Consider the following 17,639-nt stretch of genomic DNA (forward strand, 5'->3'; position numbering starts at 1 on the left):
ATTTTTAATTTTTGTTAATTAAAGTTATCAATAATTAGACGTACTGTTTAAGATTTCTTACTTGTAATTTAATAAAAGAGGGCTATTTATATTGTAGTTTTATTTGGTTTCCATTGTTGTGATTCTTCTCAGGGGAAATCATGTAGTAAAGCAGCAACTATATCATGTTGTATAGCGGTAGATTCATAGAATATTTTAGCCTTTTAAATTGATCAATTGATATGAGTTGAACTATTTTTATGGATTTGCCCGCTAGGTGGGTCTTGGTTAGAGTGTGCAGGCCTTTGCACAAAGACCTGTTCTCTTAAATACTGTTCTGTCAGTCTTCTCATTCGTTTTTAGTAAAAAAGAGGGGAAAACAATTCATATTAACCGCAGGATATTATGTATGATAGGGTCAGCTATGAAAATCTCTGCCTTCTGAAGTGAGGACAGATTATGATGGCAGAGGAGAATAAGAACTAATAAAAGTAAAATGTTACATTTCTAATTAAATTAATGTGGGCGATCTGCCACGTAAGTAAAGCCATGACGCGGTATAAAATGCATATGCACGTTATTGTATTGCACCTCTATACCGAATTTCATTAAAACATTTACTAGCGAGTGGTATTACAATTTTTTTAAACTTTCCCACTTGATTAGTCGAATTTTGGATGTGGATAAATTAATCCAATTATTTCAAGTGTTTTAAAAATATTCTGTATAAGTGTGCATAAAAACTTGCATTCTATATCTGTACATATGGGCCTTGTTTCTTGTTCAAAAGCAGAAGCGCAATCTATTCCACTGGCAATGTGGCTTAGTTAAAGCGGACGTGTATTTTTCTACTCCCGTCTGTAAAATACCTAATTACCCACCGATCTAGCGTGCGGGAAGTTTCATTTTACACGTCAGTTTCTTTTCCCACGAATCTGAGCCACTTCAGACATTTCCGGGATTTTACCGCACGCATTTGGGAGCAATCGGATGTTTTCGGGGATATTTTACACGCTTTGAATTTTGACGATTGTCAATTCTGGCGGTCATGTCAGTGAATGTATTCGTGTTTTACGAAAATGTACCCAAAAACTAACGGTCGTAGAAAAAGTATATTATGCAACACTTGTTGCATAATATACTATTTCCCCTCAGAAATTCCCTCTGAATTGTCCGCCACAGTCAAACCCTGTGGACAAATATATACTTAAGTAATTCAGGGAACTTAAGTTATTTTTAAGTGAAAGTCATACAAAATGACTAAAAGGGTTAATACATGTTTCATTGGGGTTTATAGAAATTTATAAAAATCATTCCCTTTGTGAAAAATGAAGTTAAATGAGTCCTTTAACAACAATTTCTACTAGGTGTCAACAGAAACGGTAAAGATTTCACTGAAAACTTTTGACAAAACTAAATTCCACAGTTTCGAAGCAGCTAAAAGTTGAAAGATGTTTGGCAACCACAGACAATCGCGCGCCAAGTCGGCCAAATACACACTTAAAACGAGGTGGTTTAGTTTCCAGATAAACCGGCTTCATGTGTGGTATACCATGGAAAATCACCCTTATTGACACTGAATAAAAAAAAACATCAAGTGTAACAACCTACTTGTGGGTTTTATTTAATTTTTTTAATAACCACTTATCGAATTTGGTTAAATTGATGATTCATCAATATTAGCGAACATCAATGGCGCCGACTCTAGTTCTTCATTTTTTTTTGTCTATGAGGTACATCCCAATTTGTAAATTCATTTTATACTTTTGCAGATATCTTGAAGTTAAAACTTAACTATCACGAATAAAAAGATGTTCAAGGTTGAAATATACGAAAGGAATCTAGTTTATGTAGAAAATCTTTTTTTGTAATAGATTTTCTGTACATTCACGAGTCGTTGACGTAATAGCAAGAGAGAAAGGGTCAAGTTTTGCGTCATGTCTCTTTTGTGACGTCTTGGTAATAACAAAAAAATTCTCCGCAAGCATATTGATTACGGAGAGTAGGGACTAGCATTTGTAGTATTTGCGTAAATGTAATTAAATAGTGTTTATCGCGGTCGATAGGCATTATGGAAATAAAATTGCGCCTTACAAATGTAAAGTGTTTTATTCTACAGTGCTTTAAAAAAACTTCCAATAATTAATTAAATGACGGAGTTGAGGTTAATTTTTCCCCTCTTTGATCTGGGCGGCTTGAAAAATAATTAGCAGATGTAAGTTGATTAGGAAATCTGCGTACGCTTACTTTAATATTTTTGTATTATAGACATGGGGTAAATAATAAGGTACCTACATAATTAAATGCCTAAGAAACTTATAATGGGAGGATCCGTTAGTCAAGTTTTTCAGTCTGGTAGTGCTTTATTATCTAACGTACATGGCCATAAAGTTTCGGAATCGACTAAACAAAAAGTGGAGACTATTTTCGGTGCCCTTACAGCTAATCCGAAAATTGGAGTTCAAAGACTTGAAGGGCTTTTATTACAGATCCCCAAGGTATTTTATTTATAGACTAATGGCTTACTTTTATAACTTATTATTATTGACATATTTTATGTTATAGAATGAAAATATATTAGCTATACATGATGAAGCAGGTTACAATCTTTTGCAAAAATGTGTGGGTGCTAACAATGTAGAGTTAGTGAGATGGTTGCTAGCCCGTCACAATGCAGCCGATGTAAATAGGTTTCCCTGCAGTTTGCCATTGCATATAGCCTGTCTTAAAGGGTAAATGTTATCATGTTTATGTTCTATTAACACTCTTGACATATGTTGCAGTCATGATGAGTGTGTGGAATTATTACTAAAACATGGTGCAAAAATTGATGTTGAGGCTCGTATGTGTTGGCCAGGGCCACACACCAGCAATTGTGAAGAGAGAGGAAAATATTGTAAGAAATTTATGGTTAAAATGGGAAAATCTTTTTAGTCTTTTATATGATCTTGTAGCAACAACAATCCAACAAGAAGAGACTTGCATAGAAAGGGAAAGAGAAAGAGATGCAACACCAAGGAGTAAACTTCAGTCAGCCATTTATTATGCTTTAGATGGAGATCAAGTAAATATTTTGACTGTGCTTTCCCAACGCAGTGAAGACCCTTGGGTAGGTTTTTTTTCAATTCATAGCATTTATGTCTACAGACTAAATGGATATTTACAATGTGTTGGGCTGATGAACTAATTACTTTTTAGAATGGAATTTTCAGAGCCCGCAAACCTCTTTTACATGCTGCATGTGAAAGAAAAGCATGGAGATGTACACAATTTTTAGTAACCGAAAGATCTGATGAAATCCATATTTTAAAAGATGAATATTATCCAATACATTTTGCAGCCTCAAATGACCTCAAGTTTTTAGAACTGTTAATTAATGCGGGAGCAAACACAACTGTTACTACTTGCACCCAACAGATGACTCTTTTACATGTTGGTATGTTATTTTTTGGTTTGACTTTGCTTATCTAAGAATATGTAAAGTCAGTATCATAATAAATTTAGCAACAAATAACTTTCAGGTCAAATTTCCTGTAAAGGAAGAACGGTTGAGCATTTTACAGTTATTTAAACTATGTAATATTTGATTTGAAGCTCTATTATTTTTTTTTTAAATAAAGATATTCAGTCTTCTGCATATTTACATTATAAATTATCACAGAAAAAAAATGAGAGTACTGTTTACATGACTTCTGAATTCCCCCTGCCTCGTTCTACCAAAGAAAAATACGAGAATCTATAGAAATCTATAAGCAACCAAACAATCTTAACCGCAACTCAGATCTTTATCTGTCACCAATAGGGGAATCCTCTCCTCTAAATTCGCCCTCTTCAAACAATATATGAGCAGGTACAGAGTAGAATTCAGTTAAGCTCTGAAGAAGCCAATAGGATAATTGGCGAAAATGTCACCAAATTCAACAACAAATGACGTAGGAGGAATCCAGAAGTTTTGTAAAGAGTATTACAGGAGCCTGTGGAAGTTTCTTTGAAAAATTAAAACAGAACTCTAATTTTGTTGATCTCAAAATAACACTTATATTAATTCATGCACTAAAAAATAAATTAAGACAGAACAAAAATCGATATTATGCTAAAAGAAAAAAAAAATTAAAACAAAATACATTTTAAATAAATTATTTATTGTACATATGAATCTGATGCTTATGAAAACATAATCTAGGCATATATTACTTTTTGTTATGAGATGTAAAATATAGATCTCATCTAATATAAAACCTAAAACTTTGTAGTATTACTGGTGGCACATAAGTCAGCCGAAGACACAATATCAACTATAAGGCTCCTATTAAATAATGGCTGCAAAGAACTGATAAATACCCCTGACAGCTTGGGTAACACTCCACTTCACGCCCTAATTGTGAGATATGCACTGGAAGAAGCTCAATATGGCTATGATAAATGGAATAAATGGGACATTTTGCATTTGGTTCGCTATCTAATTCAGTCTGGTGCTAAGCCATCTATAAATCACACAGGAAACTCAGCAATTGCGTGTGTGCTGCGTCATGTCAGAGATTGGGATGTTTGCTATGAGCTACTTAATATGTTGCTGCATGATGGAGGTAAGTGCTTTATGTTTAGAACTCTGTCTATAATTTAGTTTTCTGCATCTTGTATCTTCAGGTGATCCCAATGAAGTTGGTCGAGATGGATCTGTACCACTAATGGTTTGTTTAGTCCCCTTAATCAACAAAGATCCACTTCACCATTTCACACATAATATGAAGGTCAGGTATTTGTTTTTACTAAAAAGTGATTTGTAAATAGTTTCTCCTTAGGTATGTTATTTGAATTGTATAAGGATCCTTTTGAAACAAGGTGCCAATCCAAACTGCAGTTACCATGCCAATCTGACGCCTTTACACGTGCTGGTGTTCACAGTATCAGAAAACATAACATTAAACTGTGATGTGCAAAAACAATTAAACTTTGAATTTATTAAAAATTTACTCATTCTGCTGCTAACCCATGGTTTAGACCCGAATGTAAAGGTGAGCAGTCGTATTCAACATATTTTGCAGTCTTGTATGGACATGATCCAGAATGTGCGTGATTGCAAAGATATACACTATGTGCACGACCTAACACTTACTTTAATACAGTACGGCGCTAATCCAGATATAAGGCTAAACATGTCCGAAGCAATAAAAAATCATCCATTGCATTCCCAAAGTATTTGGAAGACTAAAAATTATATCTTGTATTACTATATAATGTTAATATCGAGGAAAGAGAATCTTATAATGGATTCAAATATGACATTTTCGAAAATAATAATGTTATTTTATCTCGTTATGGAACATAAGCCACTTTTTAAATGTTTACGCATGTTATATACTCAACAGTTAAGTCTGGTTCCTGACAAAATGACTGAACCTCTAACTTTTATCATAAGGGACCTGTACAAGAGACCGCGGTCTTTAAAGCAAATATGCAGAGTAAAGATCCATAATTGCCTGAATCGGCGACCTGGATTGTATATAAATAAGTTAAATTTGCCAAATGCTATCAAAGATTATTTATTAAACTTTGAGCCTTAAAATGGTTGAGTATTTTTGAACGGCGTTGAGTTTTCGTGTTGGATATGAAAATAATAAGCGGTAGCTTTTGGTTCAGTTGTTGTTATAATAAATATTATATGCACGCAGAGCGTTATAAATTGTTGTATAAAACACTATTAGATATTGCATTAATAACACTTTATAGGGCATGATTTGTTGCAGTTCAAAATCATCCAGGATCAATACAAAAATCAAGCAATAATGTCTTTTTTTTCTGAATATTGATACTGTACATATCAGAGACATTACATCTGAAAGACACACGACAAGTCTTTACAAACAATACAAACCATTAAGAATTGTGACTGTATGGTGTGGATAAAGTCCTTCTAGTCAATAAATTGCCAAAATTGTTATAATTTTGGATGTTACTGTTGGGAGTGAGTGACGGTTAAAGTTCATTTCATGGACTAGACGTATAAATATATTAATACATTAGTTGCTGATTCTGAAGGTATAATTTGATAAGCACAAGTAATAAATTTGAAATGTGGCAATGGTGCTCATTTGCATCTAGAATTTCTAAAAGTTAAGGGCTTGTCGGGTTTCCTTTGGAAAGTAATAACCGCAATAGTTATATTCAAATGGACTTGTTTTTTGTTTTGCGCAATTAGTGTACAAAATTCAGCTGCATAGCTCAAAAGTTTCCTCTGATGGGATGCTTGGGATTATTAAATAAAAATATATCTATTATCAAAAGATTCTATTAAATAGTTAAGGTGTTAAGAAATTGTATTGGCTGTGCTATATCCTTTTTTTACTGTTATCTTCAGCATTCGCATCTTGGGATAATTGTCATGTTAGTTATTTTGGATTCTCTCAAACCTAAAATGAAGGACTAAACTAAATATTTCAATATAATGTATCTTATGAAAGCAAAAATTAAATAATGCGTAAAACGTAATATTGTGATGTTTTTATATTTTGACTTATAGTATAGTTTGCATGTTTGGTTTTTATGAATATTATAATAATTATTAGTATTCATGTTTTATTTCCTTTAATGCTTGTAATCTTCTGCCGTTACTAGTTAAAGCTTCTTTCACTGATGCAATTAGTAATTAGCAAATTTTTGGAGAATATGCATTATATAGTTAAATCGGACAGTGATAAGAAATTGTTTCTTTTAACTGTACTAAAATAACTACTTTATTTGATGAAATTATATTTCAAATAAATTCGACTAAAACTCGTTTCCAAATAAGCGAAAAGTTATTTCGGGCACGAAAATGTATGAAACTGCAACGGTCTCATAACAAGTTTTTATCTGTGCGAGAGTTGTATGTAAATGTCTCATTAAATTTAATTAGCTCTTAGGTCATGTTTGGCAAAATTTCAAGGATCATTCGCCCATTTCTAACTACCATTAAAGATCTTAGGGCCCGGAATCCGACATGATTTAAAAAAAAAACAAATGTCGCCGCAAAAAAAATGCATTAACAAAACACAACGAATATTTTTTGCAATACCAATAGACGATACTAATTTTCCAGTGTTTTTAATTGGTAGTCCGCTGTGGTAAACCCCTCTTGGGTATCGCTTTAAACCATAGATTATAAGTTCAGTGTGGTCTAAACTGCTCCAAGAGACACATTTCTATGCCATTATAGTAGTAATCTCTGGTATTAACCTAATATTTTCTATTGTAAGGTTTTTTTAAGTTTGAGAATGGATAATATTGAGGTTTTTTTCCGTGAAGTCAAAGAAATTAATCAACAGGACGCCGGAAACATTAATATTGGACATTTGGGAGACAACGCAAGTTGTTTTTCAACTGATAAAAACCATTTATACTTGTATGAAAAGCAAATTGACCATGTTAATCCTATTGGAGAAAACATTAGAGATGTCAAAAATCTAATATACCTATCAGTCCGCGGGGTTTTGTTTCTGACTAACGATTTCGATTTAATAATATACAAAATCAAATCAAAAGAGTTTGTCGTTGTTTATTCTTTTGCTGTAAAAATTGAAAGTCTGGCATGGAACCCTAATGAAACTTGTTTGGTGGTTTGCGATTATGAGGAAACCCTTTATGGTCTTATATTTGAATGCAATATTGATTTGCAAGAATACAAATTTATTGAAGCTTGGAAATCATGTTTACAAGATCCTGTACCGAATTCAGTTTATGTAGGATGGGGTTCTTACAATACTCAATTCAAGGGATCAAAAAAAGGAGAGGAAGAAATAAAAGGTATTATTATTTTATCCAAAAGAATTACTTTACTGGTAATGTATGAATAAAATCATTTATTAGATTTGCCAGAGTGTAAATGTCAAAATGCAGTTTTCTATTTCTCAGAAATTCCACAGAAGTATACTCCACCTACAATATCTTGGAGAGGCAACGGAGAGCAATTTGTGGTAAATTTTTGGAAAGAAGGAAGAAGATATCTGAAACTATTTGACAGCTCATTAAGGCCTTTGTATCAATCTCATGCCTACCCAAATTTGTTACCTCCAATATCATTTAAAGGTCAAGGAAATTTTATTGCATGTTCAGCAGTTCACAATAATCAAAATAAAGTTGTTATTTTTGAGAAAAACTGCTTGCTTAAATCGGAATTTTTCATTCCAGAAGTTAGGGTAAGTAACCATTTCTACTCACTGGTTTGTGTGTAATTAAAATAATGTTTTAGGGTGAAATTAAGAAGCTTCTATATCATCCATTTCATCAAATTTTGATTATATATAGTATTGAAGACACTGGGCATAGCACTATTAATATCTTTCTGTATTTAAATGCTAAATGGTATCTCAAACAACAGCTCTCCTATGAAGCTGAAAACCAAGTAAAGGCTCTTTCCTGGTCAGATAATCTGCAAAATTTTATTTGCAAATTAAACATCCTCACTTTGCATGATGTTGAGCATATTGTTCTTAGAATGGTAATAAACAGATGTCCTATCAGTGGGACTGTGGCGGTTACTGATGGTTCTGTTGTTAATTTTACCTTTTTTTCTTCTGAAATTGTACCCCCTCCAATGTTCAGTGCTTCCTTGAAACTTGATAAACCTATCAATAAGATACATTTTCATCCAGAAATTAAGCTATGTATTTTGATTGATACCACTTTAAATACACAAGTGGTTGACTTTGGAAATAATATACTGAAAAAAATTTCATACTATGTTGATCAAAGTGTAGATGAACTAGTTAGAAAACTCAAATTAGGAGGGGATAATACTAATTATCTTTTCTTTAGTGATGTAATTGAGGTAGTGGAACCAATAAATTTGAATGAGGGGGAGAATTCGTCTCTAGTATATTGTACAGGGTGCAGAATAGATGGTTGTTTCTATGAATTTGCATTGAATCAGTGCCATGATTTGCTCATAAACAAAAATGCAGTCTGTAGTAAAGTATTTTCCATTTTCATATACAAAAGTTACTTTCTTTTTACTCATGCCTCATGCAAACTTTACTGTGTACGCCTCACATCAGATAATGTTGATCAAGCAAATTGGGACCTAACCAAATTTTATGTAAGAGATATAGAGCAAGGTGCAAGAATTGTTTGTGTCAATGAAAAAGCTGAAATTATACTGGAACTACCTAGAGGAAATTTAGAGATCATTGAATGTCGGCTCATATGTATTGACAAGGTAGAAAAGATGATGTGTGACAATAAGTGGCAGGATGCGATCATGTTAATTAGGCAGAATAAATTAAATTGGAATCTTCTTATTGACTTGAATCCCCAAAGATTTAGTGACCACGTACTGGAGTTTGCAAAAGCAGCTGAATCGGTGTCTTTGTTGAATTCAATTGTGTCTGAACTGGGTACAATCAATTGCCTCCAAACTATGTACTCTCAGTGTATCAAAGATTCCATTCCACTACACACAGTCAACACTAAGCACAAGATATTGTCGCAAATATTGAACTGCATTATCAATTTAGACCCAGTGACTAATTTGATAAGCATAGTTATTTTACAAATAAGGCATTTCACATTAAAATCGGCGCTAAAGTCTGTGCATATGGTCTTCAAATTGGGTCACCTAAATATATGCAAGAAAGCCATATTTCAAATTTTGTTGTATCATCCATCAGATATTATTATAAATATAAGTTTCACTTTATATGATGTTGATTTCATGGAATTTATGCATATTTGCTGTTCTCAGGATCCAAAGGTGTTTGAACCTCAACTAAAGACATTAACAAACTTAGAAACTATTGATTTGAGGTTTCAGATGAATGTACTCGCAAAAAATTATAAAGGAGCTGTAAAATTTCTCCTTAGATGCTCAAGGTATCATGAAGACTTTATAAAGGAGTTTATAGTAAAACATGAAGTACATGAAGAAGCATATAAAAGCATAACTAGGAAAAATCAAAACTTTGATTTATGTTCTCAACTTTTTTCTACTTACTTGTCAACAAAATTGAGGTACGATGAAGCGGGGATAATACTTCAGAGAGCAGAGTTATACAATGATGCAATAACTGAATATAAAAAGTCTCTTAATTGGAATCAAGTTATAAGCTTGTCTGTGCTGCTTAATGTTGAATCAAGCAAGAGGAAAGAAATTATATCTGAATTGGCAAGAGGTTTGGTCAAACAGGATAGGATTGACGAAGCTGTTACATTGTATGAAATGCATTGTGAAGACTATTTGAGTGCCATATCTGTTTTACTGGACAAAAACATGTTTCAAAAAGCATTGTGTATGGCAAGGAAGTACAATTCCTTGGATTTAATTGGTTAGTGGGCACAAATACCTTTTTCTAAAATCCAAAATTTTGTTAACAAAAACGAAACTAAGTATTCGTTTGAAAAATAATTTTATCTCAACCTCGAGTACTTTTTGTTGTGTAATTAACTAGCTATTTTAACCAGCTCTCAAAGAGGAAGACGAACAAGTTTTATGGAATTCCAGTTATAATTATCTAATATCTGATAAATCATCTCACTATTTACGAAATTTCTGGATTCCTCCAGCGTTGGTTGAGTCGAACTTGAACAACAACCGACTAATAACGACTCCAGAAGTTTCGTAACTAGTATCACAGTAGCCTGTGGAAGTTTCTTTGAAAGATTGAATTTGTTGCAGATAAGGACATTCGACCAGCCATAATCAAATATAGAATTGATCTGTACAGTAGGATCTTGGATCTCGAAAAGCAATTTTTAATACACTCTGACCGTTTGGAAACAGTTCGGTACAATAAGCTGCTAAATTTAAAAAATAAGTACAGAAACGAAACATGTAAGATGTTTGGAGAATATGATCATTATTCAGAATATGGAAGCTCGATATCCTCATATGGCTCTACTGTAGGTTCTAACAAATCAAAAATGTATGTTTAAAATACACCCCATTCTAGGATCTACCAAATTTATGAAAATTGTTCTTAGGTCAACAACTTCAGCAAAAAATAGAAGAAAACTTAATAAAAAAAAGACCGATCTACGTGAAGGAAGCGTTTTTGAGGATATTGCATTAATAAGACACTTATATTTGTTAACAATCAGTATATTCGATTGCGGCCGAGAGGTTCGGGAAATTTGCTTAACCTTAACAGATGATGCATCTTTTACATACAGTGCTATGTTGCATAGGAAACTCAGTGAGGTGCAAGATAAAGTCAAATCAATTATTCCACTAATTTGGTCTAATACATTTGTTAATGCGCCTCATTCTATAGAACCTGAAATATTAGCTGTTGTACAAAACAGAGAAGAATTGGGTAAGTATACCACTGTTCTTAATACAAAATGGCATACACATTTTAAATTAAAAAATAATTTTATTTAACAGTATTAGTTTCAATATTTATTTTCTGCATGTAATATCTATTATCAAAAAAATGTTTTCTCTTAAATAATACCACTGCCCTTTTTTTACTTTGTAGATATTGAGTTTCGAACTCCACCGCTTCTCAAGAAGTTAGATGATAATTGGAAATTGTTAATCTTTCAATAAAAGATATATTCACAATTTTAAGAATTTAAATTTTCCCTTTAAAAACATAGTTACACACAAATAAAAATAACATGTATATAAACGTTTTCCCAATGAAGAAACAAAATAAATCTTCAATGTTACACAAAAGAAGTGGGTTTATTACTCCAGTTTTTGCGATTTTAAATTAGCATTTGAAATTGAAAACAATTTTTTATTCAAGCTGACGACCCATTCGCGAAAGTTGGCGATGCGTGCAATATGCTAATGAATTCAAATGGTCAAAATGGTTCCTGTCGTAAAGACCATTAGGAAGTTGCTCTTAACACCAACTGTACTTAACTCACCATACAAATTTTTCATTTTGCTCACAAAATAGGTATCTTTGCGAGAACTATTCTGCTTTTATCTTTCACGGTCAACACGATGCAATTCCCTCCCACATGTATTTTTTCATGCAAATATTGCAACGTGCCTATCAATGAATTGCAAGAAATTTGACAGATAAAATTATCAGCAATTTTTTCCCGAATTTGTGCGTGTAAATCGGCGCGAAGCGTTTATTTTTATAAACTTATAGTTTATAGGTTTAACCTCTATGAAAAATGTAAAATATGGAAATCACGAAAGATGTAAGTTTCAATATAATTTTAAGATATTAGATATCACACAGGAAAAATCCAAGCGGAAAAGTTGTTCAAGAAGCAAGTGTATAACCTATAGACAGAATGCTTATTCTCTCATCGCAAGTTTAGTAATTGCAGATGAAAGTTTGCCCTCCCAAATGTATGATTATAAAAAGTGGCAATGGTCAATTTGTTTTGTAGGTATCGACAACTATAACCAAAAAAAAAAAACTATTTCAATATGTACCCCAAATTAGCCCCAAAGAGCAAGAGAATTGCGCAAAAATTAGTTTTACAGAATACAAAAATTAATATGATTAGTATATATTGGATTTTATTCAGCAGTCATCTCTTTCGTTTCTAGTATTGGGATTATGGATTTTCCTTATACTTACACACATTATTATTAGTCATTTATCTGCTAGAATACATGTAGACTTCCTGTGACGTATTTTGAAAACTGGTTCGTCGGACTTAACCTTATTAACCTATAAATACAGGGGTTCTATTACAGTAAAAAATTGATACGCTGCATGGATATTTTCGTCGAGAAGAGCCTGGATGAAACTGCCAGTTTCAATCTAGCTCTGAAGAAACTGATGAAGATGATGATTGGCGATACGCTAGCTAGTTCGAGTAAACAAAAACCGACGCAGGAGGAATCAAGAAGTTTTATAAAAAAGTAATATATTTCGTTTATTATTTTTTTTTAGAGAAAAATGTTAAATAGAAAGGTTATAGGTGACACTAATGGGGACAACTTAAAATTATTTTTAAATATGCAGGGTGATGTATCAATATGTGGCAAACTTAACTCAATTCATGGCATTAATAGATACTCCTTTATAGTGGTCAAAAATGCGCTGTGTTTAATACCCTATATTTTTTACGCCGTCTCCGATAACTATTATTATTATTTTTGATCAAAAAATGACCATAAATCCGTTGGGTGATTGAGTATAAAAGGAGGTATCTACTAATGCTATAATATAAACTGTGCTCCATTTAAAAAATAAATGTTTTGTTTCCCACATATTTATGGCTCACCCTATATATTTCAAAATAATTTTAAATTATATCTTTTAGTCTAATTTATAACGTTTAAATTTATTTATTTTTTTTTAACAAATAATTAATGAGATATGTTATTTTGAAACAATATTTCCAACTTGCCTGTAAAGGTTAGTTGGAACCATTACTTTTGCGAGGTTTCAAACGCAACTTGAAGATTATTAGTCGCGAAATAACAAATAAAGGGGCAGCATTCATATTTATTAATTTGTTAGTTTAGGTGGTTACCAAATAATTTTTGTCACAATTATATTGTCTCTAATCCATCCACATCACGAACGCACGAATGTCGACGGCGGCTTGGATGTGATTCCCCTGCAATAAAGTTTTGTGTCCATGGTAAGCACAGTATAAGTTCAAAGTTTTGAAATCCACTTATTCCATGATGGTAGTTATATATTATTTAATAGTATATGGTATAGGTTATCTTGTTTAAGTGTTTTTGATTTCATTTTTGAATTGGCTGTTTATTTCGCAAAGAGTCAGGATTTTGTTAATTTCGTAACATTGATTCCTTATTCAAATGGATCCCTCAATTGAACATGAGAAATTCATCAGGGAATTTATAGACATTTTTAAAAATAATCCTGTGTTTTGGGAAAAAGATTATAAATCAGACACCAAAAAGACAGATAGAAATGTGGCAATGGAATTGTTAATAGAAAAGTGCAGAGAATATTATCCTGACGCTGGTGCAGATTTTGCCAAAAGAAAACTAGATACATTAAGAGGGTGCTTCAGAAAGGAATACAAAAAAGTCAGTAGATATTTATATTATTTAGGAATGCTTACCTTCTTGTTCTTTTCAGGTTGCAGACTCTAGGAAAATAGCAACTAGCTTAGAAGAAGTTTACAAGCCTTCTCTTTGGTATTACAACTTATTGTTATTTACTGTTGGGGAATCTCCAGATGAAAGTTTGGAACCTCTACGAGAATTTAATGTAACAGAAACTATATTTTGATAAATTGATAAAGATAAATTATGTTCTAATAAGAAAAAATTGTAACAGATTATAAAGAGATATAAATATGTAGGCACTTCTGCTCCAGTAATTTGAACTACAGAAGTTTTGTATGAAAATTTCATTTTGTTTTTTGGTTTATTTCAGAGGTTTTCATATTGGAATCGGGAATATACTCTGATATTAATAGAACTGTTCAAGAAATATCCAGTATTGTATTTGCATGAGGCAGAAAATAACAAAGGGAAAAGAGTTACGGCTTTTAAAGATCTTACAGAGGAATTAACCAGAGCAACTGGAAAAAAATTCAGTTTTCTGGAAGTTAGGAAGAAAGTTAGATTGTTGAGGGACCAGTATAGAAGAGAGAGGCGAAAATTGAAGCTTGGATTGATCAGGCAGAGTACTTTATGGTGCTATGATCTATTAAAATTTTTAAAAAATAACACTTTAAAAATAAATGAGGTATACAGATGAATTATGATGATTAGTCTTTTTTAAATCTTTTAATATTTTAGGAGACAAAGGGATTAATCGGTTCAGAATCAGATTATGAAAAGGTAATATTAAATTGAATTTTGGAAAAAAATATAAATTTTAAATAATAACAAATTAAAGATCACATTTCTGTTCCAGGATTCTGAAAATGAAACAGATAACTTTTCGGATCTAGAATCTTCTAAAATTTCCTGTGCAGCTGGTATTAAAACTGAAACTGAGTTAAATAATACTGTGGAAGAAATTGGCAGAGATGTCGCTCACAAACTTCGAGATATGTCCGATATGCAGAGAAAGTATGCAGAAAGTTTAATAAATGAGGTTATGTATCAGGGAATGATGCAAAACCTGTCTTCAGAAACAAAATTATTTATTTAGGTGCTTTGTTATATTTTTTCAATCTATAATTGCAACGTTAAAGGTTACAATGTATCATAATAAAGAGGCGTGATGGAATATCACATCCAAAGTGAAAGCAGCACCTGTCTATCGGTTGTAAAAAGCACTTGAATTAATTCACGCATGCGTAGATTATCCATCCTGGTAATTTTTTGATATTAATTATGAGAGTGCTTAACATTTAGTTTATTTTTAACGTGAATGACGATGCGTACTTGATTTTTTTTTGCGTCAACAATGTGAAAATAGTATTTTATTTTTAATAGCCAAAAACAAATAAATATTGATTATTTTCATCTTCTTTTTTCCATCAACCTTTTAAACTATTTCTTGCGTTATTTGTATATCAGCAAAATAAATTGTTTTTTTTTTGCTACAAGGCATTCTGTATCTGAAACAAAGTTTCTAATGGGCGAGTAGTTGTGGATACTTGCCCAAAAAGTATTCAGAATGAAGTTTTTGTTTGACCAACCAATAGACTAACCAATGGGATACGTTTGTTATTTCTTTCAATATTAAAAAATAAAATAATCTGTGCAAGAATGGTTAAGGATGTATGTGAAACGGTAAAAGGGCATTTTCTTGATAGAAATCGTATCGTATCGTAGTAGGATGTTGTAAAAATGAATTTGCATTTATGTTTATTCCTGGTTATATTGAAACTTTTGGGAGCAACTTCGTTAGAAACTTTTACCGAAGAGTTGTTGATAAAACCTTTGTACAGCGAGCAGTTGTATGTACACTTTCAGTTCGTTACGAAATGGGATATAAATTCTGAAACTGAAAATTGTAATCTTTTTTAGGTGTGTAATTCATTTAATCAATATTTGTTTTTAGATTTGCATTCCCGACTTTTTCCCCGAGCGCTTGGGGAAATTATCAACAGACATAACATTGAAGAGTTGCATGTTTCTTTGACAGGAGGTTTGTGGCGATATGAGACTTGGGGTTATCCAGTAGTCGATGCTGCTCCTGGGGCAGAGGTTTGGGCGTGGTTTAAATCAGACACAGAAGATGTGAACCTGAATTGGAAACTACTTGCAAACTCATTATCTGGGCTTTTGTGTGCCTCATTTAATTTTGTAGATGGTTCGAATACAATAAGTCCACAGTTTTCGTTTAGACCTGCAGGTGTTAGAAATAATTCATCAAGTAATAATACATTCTTGAGGTTAGTTCATTTGGTTCATTAAGTAATAAATATTTTTCTTTTTATATTTTTTTAGGTACTCGAGTTTACCCCGTGAGGTTGTGTGTACAGAAAATTTGACCCCATTTAAAAAATTGCTCCCATGTGATTCAAAATTGGGCCTAGCGTCTCTTTTAAATTCTGGATATATACATAATACTCGATATCATTCTTTAGCATTACATTTGCGTCCAGTTTGTCAGACAGAGGAGTGTGATGCAATTACTATGGAACTTCAACTATCAGTGTCTCTTGTTTATGATTATGCTATATTAGGTACAAAAAACTGGTCTTTCAAAAAATTGTTTGGTGTAGGATTAAATGGAAAGTGTCCACTAGCTGTAGAAAGTAATATTTATATTGATCTATCAAGTAATTGCTCACAGAAATTTGAATTAATTCCACGTCCAAATCAGATTATTACTTCTGTTAGAGGGGGTCATGCTAGCCTGTTTGGCAGATACAATATTGAACCTTACTTTTTCAGTATTGCTGCTCTCTATGACGAGCAAAATGGTGTGGCAGTTATTTCTCCTCCAGCTGTGTATGCAAATCAGCATCTCACCGGCTATGGACAGGAGAGGGGTGGAATTGTTACTAAAATTTTTAATAGTTATTGGGGCACATTAGATGTTGTATTACTGCAAAATATTGCATGGTATGTACCTGTATACCTGCATACATTAAAGATTACGTCGAGAGGACAGGAAATTGAACCCAAAGTTGTAAAATATGCACCAGGGAGACAAAGAGAGAAGCCTTACTATTTAGAGATTTTACTAACTGTACCACCCCAGTCAGTTACAATAGTATCAATAGATTTTGATTATGTGTTTTTAAAATGGCAGGAATATCCACCTGATGCAAACCATGGATTTTACATCGGTTCAGCCATATTATCTAGTTATTTGCCTTTGGCTCGAAATTATACAGGTGTGCCTCAAGACTCTTGTATGATATCGGCGAGTTTTAATGCTTCTCGCAGTGGCTATTTGGTCCAAGTACGTACCGAGAGCATGGTGATCACCTTACCCACGCCTGATTTTAGTATGCCTTATAATGTTATATGCTTAGCTTGTACAGTAGTTGCTTTGGCCTTTGGACCATTGCACAATATTACCACTAAGAGACTGGTGTTAAAGAAGAAGAATGAAGAAAAACTCATAATCCGACTAAAAAATAAAATTGTGAAATTATTTAGTAATTAAAACAAAATGTGAGTTTAGAATAGTTACTTTTTGTGTGATCTTATTTTTTGCTTTTATTTTTTCGTTATGAAAACTCAGAAATGTTGGCAGTTGATGTTGATAACAATAAAACAAGTGAAATTTTAAATATCCTAAATCTTTTTACCTGTGTTGTATTTTTCTATAAACTCTTCAAAGATCCCTTTATTAATATTATTATTAAACTTTTCA

At 32.4% G+C, this 17,639-nt stretch overlaps 4 protein-coding genes across 6 annotated transcripts; all 4 read left to right on the top strand.

Moving 5' to 3' along the window:
- The first annotated feature begins 1,765 nt into the window (after positions 1-1,765).
- On the top strand, positions 1,766-6,547 carry LOC132697097 (ankyrin-3). The gene is made up of 9 exons (XM_060662381.1): positions 1,766-2,194; positions 2,248-2,477; positions 2,545-2,711; positions 2,763-2,875; positions 2,934-3,088; positions 3,178-3,415; positions 4,233-4,565; positions 4,627-4,730; positions 4,782-6,547. The coding sequence occupies exons 2-9, from the start codon at positions 2,283-2,285 to the stop codon at positions 5,541-5,543; spliced, it is 2,067 nt and encodes a 688-aa protein (XP_060518364.1). The 5' UTR covers positions 1,766-2,194; positions 2,248-2,282; the 3' UTR covers positions 5,544-6,547.
- A 608-nt stretch (positions 6,548-7,155) lies between these two features.
- On the top strand, positions 7,156-11,813 carry LOC132697293 (elongator complex protein 1). The gene is made up of 6 exons (XM_060662663.1): positions 7,156-7,761; positions 7,870-8,153; positions 8,207-10,277; positions 10,628-10,874; positions 10,933-11,264; positions 11,430-11,813. Exons 1-6 carry the CDS (start codon positions 7,233-7,235, stop codon positions 11,498-11,500), a joined length of 3,534 nt encoding a protein of 1,177 aa, XP_060518646.1. The 5' UTR covers positions 7,156-7,232; the 3' UTR covers positions 11,501-11,813.
- A 139-nt stretch (positions 11,814-11,952) lies between these two features.
- On the top strand, positions 11,953-15,307 carry LOC132697295 (uncharacterized). Of its 3 annotated transcripts, none has more exons than XM_060662665.1 (8): positions 11,953-12,111; positions 12,606-12,787; positions 13,397-13,515; positions 13,782-13,933; positions 13,986-14,117; positions 14,286-14,600; positions 14,654-14,695; positions 14,772-15,307. In XM_060662665.1, the coding sequence occupies exons 1-8, from the start codon at positions 12,094-12,096 to the stop codon at positions 15,009-15,011; spliced, it is 1,200 nt and encodes a 399-aa protein (XP_060518648.1). In that variant the 5' UTR covers positions 11,953-12,093; the 3' UTR covers positions 15,012-15,307. The 3 variants fall into 3 exon arrangements, with proteins under 3 accessions (XP_060518648.1, XP_060518649.1, XP_060518650.1); XM_060662666.1 differs by having other exon boundaries at positions 11,984-12,111; positions 12,620-12,787; positions 14,772-15,304; XM_060662667.1 differs by lacking the exon at positions 11,953-12,111 and adding an exon at positions 12,452-12,568 and having other exon boundaries at positions 12,620-12,787; positions 14,772-15,305.
- Positions 15,308-15,510: 203 nt separating this feature from the next.
- Positions 15,511-17,556, top strand: LOC132697294 (GPI transamidase component PIG-T). The gene is made up of 3 exons (XM_060662664.1): positions 15,511-15,821; positions 15,870-16,203; positions 16,259-17,556. The coding sequence occupies exons 1-3, from the start codon at positions 15,656-15,658 to the stop codon at positions 17,427-17,429; spliced, it is 1,671 nt and encodes a 556-aa protein (XP_060518647.1). The 5' UTR covers positions 15,511-15,655; the 3' UTR covers positions 17,430-17,556.
- The last annotated feature ends 83 nt before the right edge of the window (positions 17,557-17,639 follow it).

The sequence above is a fragment of the Cylas formicarius genome, unplaced genomic scaffold (assembly GCF_029955315.1).
Source record: "Cylas formicarius isolate icCylForm1 unplaced genomic scaffold, icCylForm1.1 PGA_scaffold_1__22_contigs__length_36826433, whole genome shotgun sequence".
Classification (NCBI taxonomy): Eukaryota; Metazoa; Arthropoda; class Insecta; order Coleoptera; family Brentidae; genus Cylas; species Cylas formicarius.

What these genes read in the sequence shown, in the direction of transcription:
- LOC132697294 (XM_060662664.1), top strand. Translation starts at nt 15,656, where the DNA reads ATGAATTTGCATTTATGTTTATTCCTGGTTATATTGAAACTTTTGGGA. An exon ending in AAATTCTGAAACTGAAAATT is followed by an intron (nt 15,822 to 15,869) that starts GTAATCTTTTTT and finishes ATTTGTTTTTAG; the next exon opens with ATTTGCATTCCCGACTTTTT. An exon ending in AGTAATAATACATTCTTGAG is followed by an intron (nt 16,204 to 16,258) that starts GTTAGTTCATTT and finishes ATATTTTTTTAG; the next exon opens with GTACTCGAGTTTACCCCGTG.
- LOC132697293 (XM_060662663.1), top strand. Translation starts at nt 7,233, where the DNA reads ATGGATAATATTGAGGTTTTTTTCCGTGAAGTCAAAGAAATTAATCAA. An exon ending in TTTTCATTCCAGAAGTTAGG is followed by an intron (nt 8,154 to 8,206) that starts GTAAGTAACCAT and finishes ATAATGTTTTAG; the next exon opens with GGTGAAATTAAGAAGCTTCT. An exon ending in GGTTCTAACAAATCAAAAAT is followed by an intron (nt 10,875 to 10,932) that starts GTATGTTTAAAA and finishes AATTGTTCTTAG; the next exon opens with GTCAACAACTTCAGCAAAAA.
- LOC132697295 (XM_060662665.1), top strand. An exon ending in TCAAGAAGTTTTATAAAAAA is followed by an intron (nt 12,788 to 13,396) that starts GTAATATATTTC and finishes TTGTTAGTTTAG; the next exon opens with GTGGTTACCAAATAATTTTT. An exon ending in CAGAATCAGATTATGAAAAG is followed by an intron (nt 14,696 to 14,771) that starts GTAATATTAAAT and finishes TTTCTGTTCCAG; the next exon opens with GATTCTGAAAATGAAACAGA.
- LOC132697097 (XM_060662381.1), top strand. Translation starts at nt 2,283, where the DNA reads ATGCCTAAGAAACTTATAATGGGAGGATCCGTTAGTCAAGTTTTTCAG. An exon ending in AACGCAGTGAAGACCCTTGG is followed by an intron (nt 3,089 to 3,177) that starts GTAGGTTTTTTT and finishes ATTACTTTTTAG; the next exon opens with AATGGAATTTTCAGAGCCCG. An exon ending in GATGACTCTTTTACATGTTG is followed by an intron (nt 3,416 to 4,232) that starts GTATGTTATTTT and finishes AAAACTTTGTAG; the next exon opens with TATTACTGGTGGCACATAAG.